Below are 21145 nucleotides of genomic sequence, written 5' to 3'. Positions count from 1 at the left end.
CACAGAACACAATCCTTTTGGTCACCCAAGAGGGTGTGCAAATAATTCTTGTTACAAAGAGTATTTTTGCATTTTCGTAATGGGATTTTACCTATAAAGATAGTAAAGGCTCATTTACTGAGCAACCAGTGTGTGTCATGTAATTAATAAGAATTTTATATGGATTGATATTTAATCGTCACAACAACTTGATGAGTTAGAATTGATTACCATTATCCCTGTTTAAGAGATGGGAAGAGACCTTGAGTAATTCACTCAAGCTCACTTAGGCTCCTATAACAGAGATTCAAAGCATAAGACACCAGTTAGCACTCTAAATTTCCATACTATATACTCCCCACTTATATAAAAAGATGCCTATACTCCATTCTGGTAAAATCCCATTTCTGTCAGATTTTTCTGTCTTACAGTCCATTTAAAATACATCCTCAAAGTTTTTGATCATCATAAGACCCAGTGCCTCCAGAGCATAGTTTTGATTTAAAAATTAGAAGATTTTCCCTATTACAATTATTACTTGTAATTTTTACTGTGTCTAAAATTTGAAACATTTGAAACATGTTGAAAAACAATAATATATGACAAAAAATTTTCATGTTTTAAAAGAACATAACCAGTTAGCTGGGGCTCCATTGAAAGTATCTTATAATAAAAACAAATTTTAATTTTTCATTTAACAACACTAAAGAATGAGGTATATAAATGTTTTAATCACAGACTTTTACTGTATGCAATTAACTGTACTTCACAACTAGCATCTTACAAAAAAGACAGTCCCATTGTGCCTGGAAAAAGTACTGCAATTAAACGGAAAATTACATTACCACAAGAAACCACCAAATACACAACTATCAGGGTCTACATGTTGTTTTTTTGTTTGTTTGTTTTTGTTTTTCGTTTTTTTTCTGTTCTTCAAATGCAATCATAGTATTTTTAAGTGGTATTTTGTATCCAGGTTATGTTTTTAAGTTAATTTATATTCCAGAAGTCTCCTAGAGGTGGATACATATTAAGCAAATGGCTAAAAGAAGCAGGAGACCCTATGAGAATTTAAGAAGTACTGTGTGGTTTCTAGGCTGGATTTTTAAATACAACATGAGACACATTATTTATTGTAAACAAAAATGCAAAATCTGTAGTCATAAAAATATTTTATTGGTAATTTTACATAATAGTAAGTGGGGCTGTAAATATTTTTTAAATTTCAGGATATTGATAAATGCATAAACTGGCAGTTGTGTCTGAAAATAGGATACTATGATTTTCATAAAAATCATTGTATTTAATAAGAGGCCAATTAAACTGATTTAAGATTAGTTATTTCCCAGGTCTGTGCAACAGTTCCCATTTCTGTATTAATTAGATTCATACTTCTATGACCCTGCACAAGTTTGGGGCAAGACAACAGTGATAAAACTATTATTAAGTTAAAGCTTTTCCAAAATTGCAGCTTTTAAAATATGTCAGGTTTCTTTTCTGTTTTTGCCAAATGTTTATAATTATTTGAACTGTAATGTTTTATTTCATACAGAAAACATACCAGTGTTCAATGACAAGAGGACTAAACCTGAATTATAAAGCTAAATAATCAATGTTTTATTGTTTACTACTCTGCTAGTAAAACATTACAATAATGAATGTTTTAAAAGATAAACAAACAAAAACAAAGATAAAACCAGAAACATAATTCAGGAACAATAATTTAGTAAAATGTGTCAAAAACATTGGCAACGGTTCATACAAATTCTTTATTTAATAACAATTTTCCTATTTAACCACACCAAGTACCAGCAGGTGTATTTAAGAGGATAACCATTAAGAAAATCCTGTTGCAGCAATAGTTGATTAAGTTGATCTTTGACTTGTATACATATAACTATTTGTTTCACAATTCTCAAATAATACATATTTAGGCAGCTTGCACTATGTTATAAAAATTGAAATTCATACATGCCAATAGTAGAGAATTATGTGTTAGAATTCACTAAACTAAAAGTGAAAATAGACTTACCAATAACACTGCATAATGAATAATTCAACCACATTTTCATGGCACCTTTAACTGTGGAGACCAAAATGTTAAATTTGGAAATTTTTGGTAGGCATAGATTGCAATAAATTCTAACAAATTTCTATCTTATGTAAAACACAAATTATGGATTGTGCATGAATATGTTTGTCATGAAAATGTGGTACCTCTTGGCATAATCTGTGTATTTGCATGTTATGACAGAAGTGACTAAGAAACTGGAGAAAATAAACTTTAATGAGATTCTCCATTCAGTGATGAGGCTTCTCCTCTGGGTGAAGATGACCTGGACATTCCCCTCTCTGTGTTATCAGAGCTAGACCCGCTCTGACTGTGTTGATCTGCAGAAGCAGCACTAGATGCAGGCGGTGACTTCGTTTTCTCCTTAAAGTCTGTAATAATGACTGTCAGATCTCCAACGGTAACTTCCAAATGCTGAGCACTACTCCGATCCACGTTTTTCAATCTTGGCCTAAACACAAAAAATGATTATATTTTAAACTAGCTTCTCTTTCTACGAACTTTCTGAACATATACTGAATAAATCAGGTAAAAATAACAAAATGAATGCATCTATATTTAAGGCTCTAGATTCATGTTTAACTAGCCAAAAAAAAAAGTATAATTAAATGTTTTAAATCATTAACATTAATCAAACCAATCATTGATGAATCTTCTTCAACATGACAAACTGATACTCTGGAAGCAATGGTCTCTTAATTGTGCTTTTATAGCTTTATCATAATTTTGCAGATAGCTTATAAGTTTTACTAAAATAAATGTTTTAAGACAGTAATGACATAGTTGTATCACAGAGTAAGCTGATAACTATTAAGGCTCAGTTATATGTAAGGCTGTTATTCCACAGATGCGCACTGATAAGGCATCATGATGACCTATTCTGCCTGTACCCAAGAAGATTTTAACTGGTCAAAGCCCATGCAAGTATCTGTTCAGTATTGTGAATATCACTCCTGGCTTTATGACTAAAAAAGAAATAGCTCAAGCACAAATGTCTTTTAATCTAAAAAAGGAAGAAAGGAAGGGAAGGAGGGAGGGAGGGAGGGAGGGAGGGAGGAAGGGAGGAAGGGAGGAAGGGAGGAAGGGAGGAAGGAAGGGAGGGAAAAGGAAAGAGAAAGGAAACCTTACATTTAAGCTTATATTGGTGGCTTCTGTGTTTAATATCTAATATACTTCTTAAACTCAGAAAAACACTTTCATGATATTTTATAATAAAGGAGATAAAATCTCTTCTACTCTGTATATGAATAGATTAATTTCAAAAGAGAATATTAAATTAATGGTTTATTTTATTATTTCAAAAGTGCCATAAAACACTCTTCAAATTTACCTGGTTTTCTTATGACTGTTCTTTTTGCTAGTTGTTTCCTTTTCACTCTTTTCTTTTTCTACTTTATCTTTTTTCTCTTTCTTTGACTGTGTAGGGGGCACAAACTGCTGGGTAACCTGCTGTGCAACCAACTGGGAGACAGGTCGAGGTTTCCTGTGTGCATGTTAAAAAGAAAGTTTTTTTTATTATAACTTAAGAAAATACATTCTTTATGAGACTAGCTCTGATTATAAGAATACAGGTACACAACATTATTTTCAAGTGCAAAAAATCCTTATATGTGAGATAATTTAATGTGCAATTTAACAGATTTTACACACATACACACACAAACAAATTACTGTCTTTCCTTTCCAACAAAAACAAAACTATAATAACAGTTAAAAGGTATAGCCCAAGATATATGGTCAAACCATGAGAATATAACTGTTACATAAGTCAATGTGAAAATTATTTAAAAAAGTATATCAAACTGAATGCTCATAGGGAAGCACACATATAAATAAACATGAATTTCAAAAATTTAAACTTGAAAATTTATACTGAAATAACATTTAAATATATCCCTTCTCCTTCATAGAAGGAAATAGCTAACCTAACCATCTGTGACAATGGCTATTTGTTCTTTCCTCTAAAATCTTTCACTTAATTTAATAAGTATTTGAGTGTCAAATTTTCTCACTCTTTATTGCTAAAATCTTTAAGGTTCCTTTTATCTCTAGCCACAATCTCAGCGTGCTTTTTTGACCTTGGCAATCTGTCTAGTCCTTTGAGACTTGCCTATTCACTCATTTATTCACTTAAAAAACATTAATTGAGAAACTATTGCAAAAATTGCACCATGATATCTGAAATGTTGCTTCACTTCACGCTTTAGTGACAGTACTAACTGTCATTCTACTTGTCAAGGATCCCTCCAGCTTTATGGTAGAACTTGGGCAACTGTGGTCAAGATTCGAAGTAAACAATCTCTAAGTTAAAATGAGAGACAGAAGAGTGAGGAGGGGAGTGAAAATGGGAGGAGTGAAAAAGTGAGGGAAGGGAGAATAAGATAAACATAAATTTTAGCAGCTGGTCTACAAAACAATAGTAATTTTATTGCATGGAAAATCCTGAACCCATTTTGGTCAGTAGAGTTATTAAAGAATCTTTTGTTGTTGTTCCTCTAAAGCCATGACAAAATAGAAACCGATGAGAAAATACTGCACTATCTACAATTCAAAACTTTAAGGAGGAATCCTTTTAAGGAGTAAATAGGAAACACATTATGTAATCAGGTATCAGTAGATGGATAATGAATTTTGTTTAGAGCCTACAGAGTCTGAAGTACAGAAAGCATATCCAGGAAAGATGTACAACACAATTTAAGAAGTAGGGTTGACACAGATATCAGGGTTAATTATGTAGATTAAGAGTTATACAAATGAAAGTGATATTGAAAGCATGGTGATTAATGGCTGAGCTTGTAAGGAAGTAAAGTTTTTAAAAAATGGATTAAAACAATGTTTTTTGGAGCACCTGGGTGGTTTAGCTGGTTAAGCTTGCAGCTCCGGTCATCTCTGCATCAGGCTCTGCACTGACAGCTTGGGGCCTGCTTGGGATTCTCTCTCCCTCTCTCTCTCTGCCTCTCTCCTGCGCATACACACTCTCTCTCAAAATAAACATTTAAAAACACACACAATGGTTCTTAAATTTAAGGTACATCAGGATCACCAGGAAGGCCTGTTTATGGCTTGCTTGTCCCTACTCCCAGAGTTTCCAATTCAGTAGGCCTAATAATCTGCATTTCTAACTGGTTTCTGAGTTAGTTGATGCCTCTGATCTAGCCCAAAAAGAAGCTTGAAGAGCTGCAATATGTTGTTACTAGTGCCGAATAAAGATTGAGATGGAGAGCAGGGAATGGCAAGGCAATGAAGAAAAAAAACAAGGCTAAACAGATAGGAAGGAATCCAATAGTAAAAAGCTAAGGAGTCTGACTTACCCTTAAAAGATGGGAGATCACTGAAGAAATTCAGAATTTAATTTTACAAAAATTACTGGCAGCAGTATAAAGGGGAAAGGTACCTCAGAGTGGCAGGGAAACTGTTAGGAAAGCTACTTTAATAGATTAGGCAAAAATAAAAAGGGCTTGAACTAAGGAAGCAGCAGAGGGGTTATTTAAGACAGGCTGAAGAAGTAGAATCAAAGACCTGGTAACTAATTATGTATACCTTTCTTAACCAACAAATATTCCTCTAGAAAAACACAGAAATCCTTGTCCTCATGCAGCCAATATTATGTGGGTGGAATCAAAAAATAAACAGTCTTAAACGTTCATTTAAATGCTATGGGAAAAAAATGAGGAACATAGAGATTATTGGAAGAGTTGCAGTTTTTTATTATGTTTCCTTTTCTAGCATGTAAATCTCCACAAGGAAAGGGATGATATCAGCTTTATGCACCACTGTATAACTTAGTACCTAGCACAGTTCTGAAAAATACTAGATACTTAGTATTTGTTGTTGAACGATAAAATCAAGTTTAACAAGGAAGAAACATGTTTTTTTGTTTTTTGGTTTTTGTTTTTTAAGAAAAGGAGTACTGTACAGGCACCTGGGTGGCTCATTCAGTTGAGCATCCGACTCTTGATTTTGGCTCAGGTCATGATTCCACGGTGGTGGGATCAAGCCCTGCATTGGGCTCCGTGTGGAGCGTGCTTGGGATTCATGGTCTCTCTCTCTTGCATACATACATATACTCTCAAATTAAATTAAAAAGAAAAAAAGAGTACTGTCTCTAAGGTTACTCACTAGACAGGATCAACCACTCACTACACAGAGGTAAACAAGTAGTAAAGTAAGAGCAGGAAGAAATAATTTATCTTTTAATTATGTTGTAAAGTGGAAAAAGAAAAAAAAGCTCAGGGGTGCATGGGTGGCTCAGTGGGTTGGGCATCCGACTTCAGCTCAGGTCACGATCTCACGGTTCGTGGGTTTGAGCCCCGGGTCGGGCTCTGTGCTGACAGCTCAGAGCCTGGAGCCTGCTTCGGATTCTGTGTCTCCCCCTCTCTCTGCCCCTCCCCTGCTCATGCTCTGTCTCTCTCTGTCCCAAAAATAAATAAAACATTAAAAAAAATTTTTTTTTAAGAAAAAAGCTCAAAGGTGTGGCAGGTTTGAGAAAATATTTGTTTAAACTAGTACCTAGTGAATAGTGAATCACCTAAAATTGAGTCATTCCAAGATATAAAATGCAATGGAGGTATAGTCATCATTTGGTCTCCCAAGGTAATATGGATCTCTGAATCTCTTCCTTCCATAATAAATGAAGGTTTAACAACTTCCTTCATTATATATTTTGTGTGTGTGTGTGTGTGTGTGTGTGTATATATATATATATATACACACACACACACACACGCACACACACACATATATTATTACATGTATATAGTATATATTATTATATGGTATATATATTGTACTGTCACTCCCTCCATCCTAAAATTTAGTGCAAAATAAGTTAACAAAAATTTTAGTGATTAAATTGAACTAAAATAAAATTACAAAAGCTGAAATAAATTTACATGCTTTTTGAACCAGAGGAGAAATCCTGACATTTCTATCAATAAACTGATGTTAGTTATTGAGTAGTGGCCATTATTACTAACAAGATATATACATTTTATTTATATTATCTTTATTTAGTATTGCCTATAAGTAAAATAGCATATTTTTCTAGGTTTTCCTGTATTCGTTAATGAGCGAACCCCAATGCTGTTTTCCCGTAAGATCTGAATATCTCAATCATGGATTCTCTGATCAAGATTTCCAGGAACATGATTCTTGTGCTGTGATTAAGTACAGAATATTTTTATGACATGATCAATCACTCCCTCAAACCTCCAGCATTTGTCTCCCAAGTGAGTATCCATCTACTATGTGACACTGTTCCTCAACATCTCACTCCCATTTTTTTTAAGTTTATTTATTTTCTGTGTGTGTGAGAGAGAGACAGCACATGCACCACTGGGGGAGGGACAGAGAGGGGGAGAGAGAGAGTATCCCAAGCAGGGTCTTGAGCTGTGCAGAGCCTCTTTCAGGGCTTGATCTTACAAACTGTGAGATCATGACCTGAGCCAAAATCAAGAGTCCGACGGTTAACCAACTGAGCCACCCAGGCGCCCCCTCCCTCCTGCTTTTATGTGAGAAAGGAACAATCCTAATTTCCCAACTCTGGTCTCTTGTAACTGCTGCCAAGTCTTTTTCATATTTAAGAAGTGTTATCTCTCCAGAATCTTTCTAGAATCATTTCCCTTTTTTATATGACCCATCAATCTGAAAATATTAGAGCATGATTTGCTTCATAACCTCATGGTTGAGTTAATTTATAATTTATTTTTAAATGAGTTATGAATTTAAAATTCGTGTTATACTCTCAGTGTTAAGAACAAACTACTTAATAAATGCACACAGAAAGAACAATTAGTTAAACTGGTCAGGTGAGGGGCTGGACCGGAAAACAAGCTAGAAGACTACCACATCAAACTGGAAGTGAAGTAATAGTAGTAAGGGTCTATTCTGTGGATAGTCAGGAGAATGGCATTGAAGCAGTGAACCCGATGACATTTCATAAGGATAACCCAATCGGATGCATACCTGAGTAAGAGGGATAATGAACTCTCCCCCAAATGGGAATAAAACTGAAAGAAATGGGGGGAATTTCTAAGGGCGGTGCTGTGTACTGAATGTTCGTGTCCCTTGCAAAATTCATTTATTAAAATCCTACCTCTCCAAGGTGATAGTATTAGGTTGGGGGAGGGGGGGGGTCTTTGAGAGGTGACTGGGTCATGTGGGTATAGCCCTCATGATTAGTGCTCTTATAAGAGACCCCAGAGAGATCCCTTGCCTCTTCTGCCATGTAAGAAAATGGCTGTCAATGAGGAAGTGGCTCCTTATCAGGCAGCTAATCTGCCAGGGCCATGATCCTAAACTTGCAGCCTCCAGAACTGTGAGAAATTAATGTTCGTTGCTCATAAGCCACCTCATTTATGGTATTTTGATACAGCAGCTCAAATGGGCTAAGACAGTTGCAGGAAAGCCAAGAACAGGTCTACTCTAAATAGGGGGTACTGACATGCTTGGTGTTAATTATGTTGGATTTATAGATTTAATAAAATATATGTTAGTGATGAATCACTGAATTCTACTCCTGAAACCAATATTGTATTCTATGTTAACTAACTAGAATTTCAATAAAAATTTATAAAAGATTTAATAAAATATAAGCAAGGCAGTCCTTTGGGCAAGTGTGAATGCAAGACTAGTGGTGTAATAAACCACCATGTAATCTCTGTAACTAATGTTATTGATTTTGTTATCTTTCAATCACCAACAAATCTATAGTGTTCCCTTTTCCCTTAAGAAAAATGTTATTTATTTCTGTTCTTGAGTAGTTATACCTGTTTCTCTCTCTTTTCATCTTAGACTTTCCTAAATGTGTAATGCTCCATTCCTTTATTCTTATTTTAATGATGGCTGATTGTTACTTAAAGATTATGATTTACCTAAAACTCCATTGTTCTAGGGTTATTTGATCTGGTTCAACTTCGGGAGAAAAGCAGCACAAAATATAAATACGCAAGTATACATATAGGTTAATTACTGAAATGAAATTCTCTGCTGCTCTCTAGAGGCTGAATGTGCTTTAAAGATCTTTCACTGAAGGTAGGGGGAACACAGCTTACCTTTTCAACATATCATAAAGTTCACCCTCACCATGCCCTACTGAAAAGAAAGCCCTCATATCTCCAGGGATATTAAGAAAGCTGGGGGCCCACACCTGGGTGGCTGAGTTGGTTAAGCATCTGACTTCAGCTCAGGTCATGATCTCTCAGTTTGTGAGTTCGAGGCCCATGTCAAGTTCTGTGCTGCCAGCTTGGAGCCTGGAGCCTGCTTTGGATTCTGTGTCTCCATCACTCTCTGCCCCTCCTCTGCTCTCTCTCTCTCCCTCAAAAATAAACATTAAAAAATTTTTCAATAAATAAGTAGGTTTAAACTATGATCCATTTTCTACTTAATGAGAAAAATCTAGAGGATACTAGGAAATTTTAGAGGTAGCAGATTGGTAACTCAGAAAATAAGGAGCAAGGTGACATTTTTTAGATATGCCTTTTTATATACAGGGATTTATCATTCATTCATGGTTTTGACAATACACCTATAATGCCAAAGATTCTGTAAAAAGGGGGACAAAGTCCTCGTTAGTAAATTACCATATCTCAACTGCATTCTATTGTCATCTTATTTACATAATGCCATGACTATGCTGTAACTTGTGAAATATGATATTCAAAAATTGGGGGATCTCCACATGTCTCTACGTATCCTTCATAAATAGCCCAAATACACTGTGTAATATTTTACAGGTACGTTGATTTCCTGTAACATAGAAAAAGGTGAAATTTCAACAACAATAATAATCTACCATGAGAATGAAGTATTTTTCGGAGCTTCCTGATCTTCCATGTGTGTAGAAGACCAGTACCTGTTGCTTGGTATACGCCATTTCTAACTATGTGTCTGCTTTCTATCCCCACTACCCCATAACAAAAATTCTATGTGCTAAATACTTTAAGAAAAAAATGTTTCAAGTTTGATCAACCTCATCACAATTTACTTTGTCAAGTTGGACAAGCAAAACAAATTAAGATATAAAACATTTACTGGTTATTTTCTAAGAGAAGCAGCGTAACTCATAGATCCAAAAGAAACAGTCTTCAGGACACTAAAATATATGATAAAGTGAAGCAATATAATCAATTTCAATGAGTAAAAACAGCTGAAACTTGTAAGTCTGTCAATACACTGCTAACAAAAACCAAAAAAACTAACCAAAGTAGATTTTATAAGCAGCTACCTTGTTTTGTTTAAAAAATGTATTGCACACTTACATGAGTCAGGTATAGGTAAGATGCTGGAGGTTCACAATGGGTAAGACAAACATAGTCTGTGCGTTCACAGAGTTTACTTAGCAGATCAGATAGAAACCATATAAAAAAGTAAACTAAAAAAAAGGTAAGTTTTGTCAAAAGTACCAAGAAGAAAAAAAAGTGTTGTAATAGAGAAAACAAAGTGAATTTATTATAAACAGGGTGAAAAGAACTTTAGTTTATGTTTAAACTGTCAGTACACCAGGAAAAAGAGCCATCAGCGTGGGCCTTTTTTTTTTTTTAATGTTCTTTTTTTTAAGTTTTTATTTTATTTTTTGAGAGACAGAGAGAGAGAGAGAGGGATACGGAGGGAAGGAGGAGGGGCAGAGAGAAGGCAAGAGAGAGAATCCCAAGCAGTCTGCCCTGTCAGCGCAGAGCTCCATTTGGGGCTCGAACTCACAAACCATGAGATCATGACCCCGACACTTAACCTACTAAGCCACCCAGGCACCCCTAATTTTTTTAATGTTTATTTTTGAGAGAGAGAGAGAGAGAAAGAGAGAGAGAGCGCGCGCGAGTGGGGAAGGGGCAGAGAAAGAGGGAGACACAGAATCCGAAGCAGCTCCACGCTGCTTTAGTGTCCTCTGAGTTGTCAGCACAGTTCCCTACTCGAGGCTCAAACTCACCAATTGAGAGACCATGACCTGAACCCAAGTTGGACGCTTTAACCGACTGAGCTACCCAGGGACCCCAACATGGGTCTTTTTAAAAAACATCCTTTAAGGGGCACCTTAAAGGTGATCGAGTGTCTGACTCTTGATTTTGGCTCAGGCCATGATCTTACAGTTCATGAGATCGATTCCCGCACTTGGCTCTGGGCTGACAGTGTGGAGCCTGGCTAGGATTCTCTCTCCACTCCCTCCCTTTCTGCCTTGCCCCATTCATGAGCACTTGCTCTGTCTCTCTCTCAAAATAAATAAATACAGTTAAAAAAATAAAAATAAAAAATACTTTAAGTCATTTCATGAATAATGTACAGAAGAAAAAGTAATAAAATTCAATCAATGTTAAAAATTTTACTAAGACTTGAAAAACATACTAAACCCAAATTTCTATTCTGTAATAATGTGGTTTTAAAGGTATATAGACCTGAAATAGGTAAAGATTTATTTATTTATTTATTTATTTATTTATTTATTATTTATTTATTTATTAAAGAAAAGCAGACTGCCATGTGCAGTGCCTCATTTGGATGTTTCTGGAGTTTTGGAAGCTTGACTACCCTACGTTCTCCTACAAATGGACCTTGAAAGCTTGTTTGGAGGTTCTAGCAAGGGAGTGCAGCTACTCTTATACCCTTCACCAAACGGTCCTCTTCAAAGAAGCGCACAGCTTCGGGAGGGACGCATATGGAGCGGTGAAGGAGGAAGGGGACACCCACCTAGCCAGCCAGATCAGCCAAATCAACCCTAGCGATCAATGGGGTGACAGATGTCACAGTCAGATCTCCCTCATATCCATAGATAAAGTTTTTTTTTAATTTGACTAACTCCTCATCAGCTACTAGGCCTAATCTGAGGACTATACTTACCTTGTAATACTGATTTCATGATTTCAAACACACCTCTACTAGATTTTGGCTTATCTTTGCTTCCACTTCTTGCACTGGCATTATCAGAACATTTTACTTTGAAAACCGTGATGGCTCGTAATGTTTTGAAGAGAGGACAACCATTTTCTTTGCTCCAAAATTATGGTTTCATTTTTAGACTAGGTATACGTGCCTATCCTTCAGAATCTACTTATGAATCATATCATGTAAATTTTGATGCCAAATATCAGAGAAGATGAAAGAATACAATCACATGTCTTACAGCAAAACAAGATGGCTCAGGTTCATTGTTGCAAAATATTGCATGATAAAATCCTTTCTGTTGAATAACTACTCACGTGAGAAACCCTGTTTCCTTTTTGTCCTTAAAAATATAACGTTCTGTACTGTTTCTTGGGTTTGTGGAAAAATTCATCTAGTATATTATCATTTGAAGACTTATCAGAGAGCTCTAGCACCATGTAGCCTATAAAGGGTTAACAAGCACAAAAGGATATAAATCACTCAGTGTGAACTCCCTGGATTTCTCAGATTTCTCCTGTAGTCTAGGGGAGCATTCTGCAGCCTGCTCAAAGACTCTTTCTCTCCCAGGCTTTCTGAAGTAGATCTTTTTTTTTCTTTTTTTTTTTTTTAAATAAATCCGTTTTTGAGATTTTGTGATGGAGAATAAGAAGGAAATTAGAAAGACACTAATGAGAGAGGTTTTGTTTTGTTGGGTTGTGGGGGTTGAAGAGGTTTTGAGAACTGTAGGTTGGGAGCAAAACTATTATGTGAGGACAGAGGTGGAAGAGGGAAAACGATAACTAAAAAAATGTTGCTAGGGCTCTCTTTTCACAGTTTCAAGAAACACAAATAAAGGATTTGCTACTTTATTTTACAATTGTAAAAAAACAAACAAAAAAAAGAATGAGCTAATCTGCAAAATAATTAGCTTTAGTGATTTTCCTTCCATGCATGGTCTATTTGTTGCACAGAACCCATTTATGTAACATGTTACTTTAGATTTTTTTAATGATAAAATATTTTTAAAAGAAATGTGCATCAAGTATTTGTGGAGCCCCTGCAGCACTTCTGCAGAATCCTGGTCTTCTACACTCCTCTGTAATGCTGTTGATCCTTCCATGGCTGTGTTCTATCTCCCCAGCAACTGGATTCTTATCCCTACATGAGAAGAGATCAGTAATCTCACTTATTTTTGTATCCCCAGCACTAGTACAGATCTTGTATCTCGATATTAATGATCATTAAAAATACCAGTTAAACATGATGCATAATAAATACAACTATTAAACAATCATATGGACACTGATTTGATGAGGTGCCAACTTTTGAGAATTCACTTTCTTGAAAAATTTGCTGTTGTCATCTTCTGAGCAATTTACTTCTTTTTCATGAAAATGGAATGAAGGGTTTAATGTACATGTCTGCTTTCTATAAAAATCTATTACTAAATCAAAAAATAAAAGTTCTTACTAAGTGGTTTTCTCCACCTTCAAAATATGAAATAATCTACTCTGCTAATACTAGCACTATTTGACTTACCAGCAAAATTCAAATATTACTGATAGTAATGATACTCAAATTCTTTGTTATTGTTTTTCCAGAAGAATCATTATGCTAACAAAGTTTTACAAGGAATGTCAATATATTAAACTAAAACAAAAACAAAACCTAACTTCTATTTGAAATTGCTGTGGAGACTCCTGAACCCACATCTGCTCAGTGCTCATCCTCCAACCTCCCAGTTATCCCTGAAGTATGGCTGTGAGAAATACTAGTCAAAAACCACTGGTACAAGGTATTCACACTATACCACTTAAATGTACACCTCAGGTTCTACATACTCTTTCTTCTTGCCACTTGCCTCAGTGTGCTCACAAAATGCAAGGAACAATAGTCTTCATCATTTCAAGAATCTGAGTATTCTGAAGAGTTTTTACTTTAAGGTCTGTATTTAATTTTCAACATCAAACACTTCTGCAAAAACCCTGAACACATTTTTCCCTACTAAACTCCTGGGAAGTAGCAGCAGGGGAGACTTGATTCTTTGGCAGCTACTAAGAAGGTCTTGGTAAGGAGAGACAAAATAAATGACTACATCAGCTTTTAGAAAAACTAGGTTAGAGTGTTCAAACAATTAAATCTGACAAACCCCTCAAATCAATAACCACCACCACAGTTCCCTTAATCTGAAAGACTAAAGACTCTCTAGAGTTCAAACAGGTCCTCCTCACTTTTTCTTCTCCTCAGGCAAACAAATATCAAGTCTTTTCAATTTTTCTTTCGCATTATTGGAATGGCTTCCCCTTACCATTCTCATGACTACCACTCTCACCCAACCCAACCGCAGCTTTCTATATTATCTACTTGATGGACTTTTGTCTTCTCCCCTCCAATCCAAGATTACTCTTCCTTACATTCATTTATTTAACAAATTTTTATTAAACTGTTCAAATCACTGTTCCGAGCACTGAATTTACTTTACTGTGTGCCATGTTATCACGGGGTGACCTTGATTCTTATTTCAGAGAGAACAGAAGCTATTTGATGAAATCTCCACAATCTCCTATCTGTGCCCATATCCTCTAACTTCCCTATCCGTATTACCAATCACAGCCATGCCTCTATCCCTTATCCCTTCTCCAGGACACCATTCCTGCTACTGACCTCCTTTCTTTCCTGCTTCAGTGATACTTCCTTCTGTAAATAGGTTATCCCTGTCAACATACAAACACAAAACAGTAGCTCTTACCTTAAAAAAAAGAAAGGAAAAACAACTCTTCCCCTAAGTCCACATACCTTTTTAGCTACTGCCCCATTTCTCTGTTCTCCTTTCTACTATATGCATCAAATGGTTTGTCTATAGTCACTTTCAACACCTCTTTCCTCCATTCTCTGAACGTGCTCACCTCCATCAGGTTCTTGTCCCTACCATTTTACTAACACCATTACTTTCAAGATCACCAACAATCACTTTACCATATCCACTGGTCAACTGTAGTTCATTCCTTGCTCAGTCTTTTCAAAAGCTGCATTTGACTGAGTTTATCACTCCTTTATTTCGGGTAAAACTTTCTTCACAAGCGTCCAGAATGCCACACAATTTTTCTCCTGCATCACTGGCTACTCTTTCCCAGTCTCAATTATTGGTTCTTTTCCTTCTTTTACAATTTCTAAAATTTGGAGTGCATCAGGACTCAGTCTTCAGGTATCTCTTCTATCTACGTTAACCCTCAACGACAGTGCTACTCATGGTGTGGTCCACTAACCAAACCAAGGTATCAGCACTGAGGAGACTAGTACAGATGCAGATTTGCAGACCTTGCCCAAGAACTACAGATATTTTTTATGCACACAAAACTCAAGAAGTGCTATTCAGGGTGACCTCATTCAGTCCTTGCCTTAAATATCATCTGTACAATAGTTCTCAGCCCAGGCTCCACATTAGAAGTAATTTACAATACTTTTTAAAAATAACTATGCCTGGGGGGGGGGTAGTTAAATATTGTTAAATTTTATAAGTAGAATAAGATTTGTAAAATTGAACAGATAACTTAAGAAAAAACTAAATTTTTTTTTAACTGAAACTACTACATTGAACATTAATTTTAATAATCAAAGTAGTCCCTGAATAATCTTTTCTGGGCATAAGAGCTTTCCCCAAGGACACACACACACACACACACACACACACACACACACGCACACACGCACACACACACACAAAACCCCTCATGTTGAAACATGAAAAAATTGTGATCCATTCCACCCTAAGATATTTAACCAGAGAAGGAAATATATATCCATACAAAGACTTCTTTATGAATGTTCACAGCAGCTTTATTTGTAATGGCCAAAAACTGAAAACAAACCAAATGTCCACCAAGAGATGAATAAAGAAATTACGGTACATTCATATAATGAAATACTGCTCAACAACAGAAAGGAATGAACTGACACACTCAACAACACAGCTGAATATCAAAACAATTATGCTTAAAGAGGCCAAAGAAGACTATATACACTGTTATGATTCCATCTATGAAATTCTAGAATATGCAAACTAATCTATAGAGAAAGCAAATCAATAGTTGCCTAGCAACTGAGGATGGGAAAGAGGTAGGCACAGGAGGGAAGAATTAAAAGGGGTACAAAGAAATTTCTGGTGATTATGGATATGGATATGTTCACTATCTTAACTGTGGTGATGGTTTCACAAGTATATTCGTATGTCAAAACTTATCATATCGTACACTTTAATTGTGTGCAGTATACTGTATGTCAGTTATACCTCAATAAAAGCGGTTTTTAAAAATGTTTAACCTAACTGGTAATCAAATTAAAAAATGCCCCAATCCTGAGATAAATCAATGCATCCAAGGTTGAGAACTGATCTATACAACTCCAAAATTTGTATCACCAACCCCAATGTCTCCCCTAAACCCTAGACTTACATAACCAACTGCCTATTTAGCATCTTCACTTCAATGTCTAGTAGCAACTCAAAATAACTTAGCTTATTCAAAACTACTTCTGATTCGTTCCTTCTTCCACTCTTCCAGTCTCTCACAGTCTTCCTATGTTGGTAAATAAACTCCATTTTTCCAGTTGCTCAGACCAAACACATGGTAGCAGTCTTCATTCTCCTTTCTCTCACACTCACATCTAATTTACCAGCAAATGCTTTCCACTCTACCTTCAAAATAGATCGAGAATTGGATTTCTCACCAACCCCACTGATGCCACCCTTGTATTGCCACTTGCCCCTGATTCTTCAACTGCTTTACTATAGACTATTCTCTCACAAAGCAGCCAGGTGATCATTCCAGATATAAATCAAATTATATCACTCAAATTATATCACTCCTCTGCTTAAAACCATTCATTGGGTTCCTCTTCCCCATCTAAACCCCTTCCCCCTTGTTACACTCTGGCAACCAGAATATATGGCAATTGAAAATAAAATCCAAAATTCTTGCTCTAGTCTGAAACCCTACATGATTCAGTCTCTCTCTCCACCTCATCTTCTTTAATCTCCCCTCCGGAAACCTCTATTCCTGTGTCTCAGTTGGCTTGGGGTGCCACAACAAATATTGTAGACCGTGTGGCTTAAACAACAAAATTTATCTTCTCACAGTTCTGGAGCCTCAAAGTCCAAAATCAAGGTCCAGCAGGGTATGGCTTCTGGTGAGTGCTTTCCTTCCGGTTCGCAGAGAGCCTCTTTCTCACTGTATCCTCACATAGTAGAGAAAGACAGAGATCACTCTTTTCCTCTTCTTATAAAAAGCCACTAATTCTATCACACCTTTCACCAATCTTTATGACCTCATTTAACCTGATTTACCTCCTAAAAGCCCTATCTCCAAAAATAGCATACTGGGGATTAAGACTTCAACATATAAATTTAGGGGGAGGGGACACAATTTAGTCCATAATATCCAACCTCAATGGCCTTCTACTCCTGCCTGAGGATTTCCCCTACTTATTATTCCCCTCTGCCTATTCACTCCCTCACTTCTTCCAGGTCTCTGCTCAAATGCCAGCTGTCAGTTAAGTCTTTCCTAACCTGAAATAAAATAACACTCTCCCCTCCAACTCTGCTCCCCACTCTGCCCATTACTCTGTCTCTCTCCGTATGCTTTCTTTTCTTCAAAGCACTTGTTTCTACTTACCATGTTATATATTATTAGCTTATTGCCTGTCTTCCTCTACCAGAAAGGAATATAAGCTCGCTATCACCCCCATAATTATAAACAGGGACATTTTCCTGTTTCATCTGGTTCACTGCTGTTTGCCCTGTGCCTGCAGAATGAATGAATGAAAGAAAGAAAGAAAGAAAGAAAGAAAGAAAGAAAGAAAGAAAGAAAGAATCCAATGTGTTTTTAATGGATAGGTGAATGTTAAATCCTCCTACTAAAAAATTTCCAGGGACCCTAAGTGATCCTAAGGCAGTTTTTACAAGCCTGGCTATACATTAGCATCACAAGGAGTCTAATAAAAATTACAATACTTGGGCCCCACCTAGACCAATGGAATTAACACCCTCAGGAGTTAAACCTGGTATTTTTCAAAGCTTCTGAGTTGCTCATACTGTCACTGGCCTACAGAATAAGATCAAAGTGCTGGCTGGCTACGTTGTCAGATCTCTCCAAATCAGACTCCAGGATTTGTATCGTCCAGTAAAGCAAGTTACTACATTTCGAATTGTACTTTCCTAATGCATCTTGGATCCCATCTTTTCCAAATAGCCTTAACTACTCTGGTCTATATACATCTCTCCCCTCTCTGAAACCCGATAGCACATGTAGACTATGTCAGATTATCATATTAAATACACATATAACTATATAATGAAATATAATTTATTCCCATTTTTAAACCTCTTACATTTTTTTAGCCCCCACAAGTGCCATGGACATACTGAACAGATGCTGAATGAAGACAGTTTCTTCATAAAATTATCTCCTTTTCAATTTATATGAAACCAGAGAAAGGGTACATACTCAAACCCTCCTGTTAAGAACCACTTAGGGGCTCCTGGGTGGCTTGGTCGGTTAAGTGTCTGACTTCAGCTTAGATCATGACTTCACAGTTTCTAAGTCATGGCTTCATGACTTCTGTGCTTGACAGCTCAGAGCCTAGGGCTTGCTTTGGATTCTGTGTCTCCCTCTCTCTCTGCTCCTCCCCCGTTCATGGTCTATCTCTTTCTCTCTCAAAAATGAATAAATGTTAAAAAAAAAAAAACACTTAAATTACCAGTTATAAAATAAGTCATAGGGATGAAAAGCATACCATAGGGAATATAGTCAATAATATCCTAATAACTACGTGACAGATGGTAACTACACTTAGGGTGGTTAGCATTTCCTAATGTACATAATTGCTGAATCACTATGTTGTAAACCTGACACCAATGTCAACTATTTATCAATTAAAAACAATTTTTTAAAACAATCAGCAGGGTTCTTAACCCTGATCACACATTGTAATCTCCTGATGAGCTCTTAAAGCAATATATCCCTGTTGGGGCCTGACTTTTAGGGGCTCTGATTTATTTCGCCTGGGTTAGAGCCCAGGTATCCTTTTTTGGCTCATTTTTCCAGTTTCCAAGGTGATGCCAACGTGTAGGAAAGGTTGAAAACCAATGACTAAAAAACATCAAATCTAGATGCTCTTCTTTTTCTAAATAAAGACACTGGCAATATTAAAAGATGTTATTTGATTTTAAAGTCTGTAGAAAACATCACTCATATTTTCCAAGCCTTTCTTTTATGATATGAACTTATATGTCCATATATGATATGATATGGATAGCACACTTATTGATCAAAATAGGTCTATTTTTAGGTCTATTTTTAGCTAAAACAAATCTTACCTGGAAATTAATTTTCTTTTATTTATGGTTGACTTTCCATTCTTGCAACCTATATTTATGGAGGACTTATTGGTACAAGCTATTTTTCCTAAGTTTCTCTCTTTTCCTTCATTCATTTGCTCATTCATGAAAATGGCAGGCAATTATTGTGTCAGGCAGTCTTCTGAGTTGGTTCCCAATAAGCCCTACCTCCTGGTATTCATGCTCTTGTCTAATCCCCTCGCTGTCAGTAGGCTGGATCTAATAAAGCGCTTCTAACAAACAGAGATAGCAAAATTAATTGATGCTACTTCCAAAATCAGGTTACTAGAAGACTCTAGCTTCCATCTTGCTCACACTCTCCTGCCATGTTGTGGACTCTCTACAGAGTGGCTCACATGACAAAGAACAGTGGAAGCCTCTGGTCAACAGAGGAACTGAGGCCTGCCAACAGGCTGGAAGTAATTCCTCCCCCAAGCATGCTTTGAGATGCCTGCAGCCTGTGAGGGACCCTGAATCAGAGGACCCACATGAGTTACACCCAGATTCCTGACTGGCAGAAACTGTGAGGTAATTAATACTTGTTGTTTTAAGCAGCTAAGTTTTGAGGGAATTTGTTATGTTCCAACAGATAACTAATATATGTATTGACACCTACTAACATTCCAAGTAACAAGATGCCATATGTTACAGAAAATCTAGTGTCTATCCTGGAGGAAGGTTTCTTTGATACACCACTGAAACTTTACGTATTACAAAGAAGTTATGGTACTGACTTAGCTCACCACTGCCTTTAGTGTGGGACAAGCTGTCCCAGGCTTCAAGTTACTGAAGTAAATGCTTGATACGTCCTTCACTTAATGTCCTCATACAGCTGTTCTAGTTGGTATTTCTTTGCTCCTCTGTAGTGTTCACCTTTATTTTGTGCTGTCAGTTACTCCTGTTGCACAGTTTACTGTGTCTTGTCTCTCCTTATTCCTTTGCCCTACTGCCTTTCCTCTGCTTCTTGGTCCAGTGTGGGTTAAGACACTGATTTTCAAAGTCATCATCAGACAGTAGTATTGTTCCTTTCATTTTACCTCTCCTTTACTTTTACCACCCAGACCTGTTACTTCCTGTGTTCTTAGAACAGCTTAGCACAACATTCCCAAAGTATGGTCTGTGTACCACTAGTGGGCCCTATCAGTCAATCAAGTAAAATCACTCTGGTATAATCACAAATTTAAAAAGATCAATTATGATTTTTCACAGAAATTCTGTTATTTTGTAAAAATCCAAACTCATAAAAGTAGAGATGAAAATAATTCCAGAAATGCCAAAATTCAGAATAACGATGTAAAGTAAACACTGAGCGAGAGATTTCAACAGAACACAGAATGTCAATCAGAGTGATTAGGGCAGGTGAATCTGCAAGTGTTAATGTGTGCACTAGTACCTGGAAAATTAAAGTGTACTGATAAATATCTAAAAACTGGTTTTAATAAACTAGCATTCTTTTGCCTCTAGTGACAATATAATCCTTTGTCAAAAAGTGCCACGAAGTATCAAAGCTTTTGAATAATTTTCAGAATTATTGGCAAACCAAATAAGTTTTTACAAAACAAAAACAAAATACAGTCTTCAGTGTAAAACTGATTCATTCTGTCACTAAAAACAGAGAAGTCTAAAACCACAAAGGCATCATTCATAGTTGTACTTATAATAGCAAAAACATTATAAAGAGAAGCTTTAAAAAACACATTCACAAAGTTGATGACATGTTTGAAGAGAAAGCATAAGGCACAAAATCCTTTTAATAAATGGTAGAGCTGGGCAATGTATAGTATTAACATATAATGTAGAAGAGTTAATACTATTACATGTTCACACTAGATTTTTTGCTTTACAGTTAG

At 36.2% G+C, this 21145-nt stretch overlaps 1 protein-coding gene across 10 annotated transcripts in view; it reads right to left on the bottom strand.

The window, feature by feature from the left end:
• Positions 1-690: 690 nt before the first annotated feature.
• YAF2 (YY1 associated factor 2) overlaps positions 691-21145 on the bottom strand; it is a 76458-nt gene continuing 56003 nt past the window's right edge. For 4 of the 10 annotated variants that reach the window (XR_005794465.1, XR_005794463.1, XR_005794462.1 and 1 more), the window contains one exon: positions 12753-13060. Coding sequence is in view for 3 of the 10 variants with exons in the window: in XM_040488413.1 (XP_040344347.1) it covers positions 2264-2501; positions 3381-3533 (391 nt within the window). In the remaining 7 variants the exon portion in view is untranslated. Of the gene's footprint in view, positions 2502-3380; positions 3534-12752; positions 13061-21145 lie in introns of those variants that run through there. The other 6 variants (XM_040488413.1, XM_040488415.1, XM_040488414.1 and 3 more) reach the window with 2 other exon arrangements.

The sequence above is a fragment of the Herpailurus yagouaroundi genome, unplaced genomic scaffold (assembly GCF_014898765.1).
Source record: "Herpailurus yagouaroundi ecotype Mexico unplaced genomic scaffold, PumYag 166, whole genome shotgun sequence".
Classification (NCBI taxonomy): domain Eukaryota; kingdom Metazoa; phylum Chordata; class Mammalia; order Carnivora; family Felidae; genus Herpailurus; species Herpailurus yagouaroundi.
Note: the sequence above shows the minus strand (reverse complement) of the source record. Positions and strands in the feature narration are given on the sequence as shown.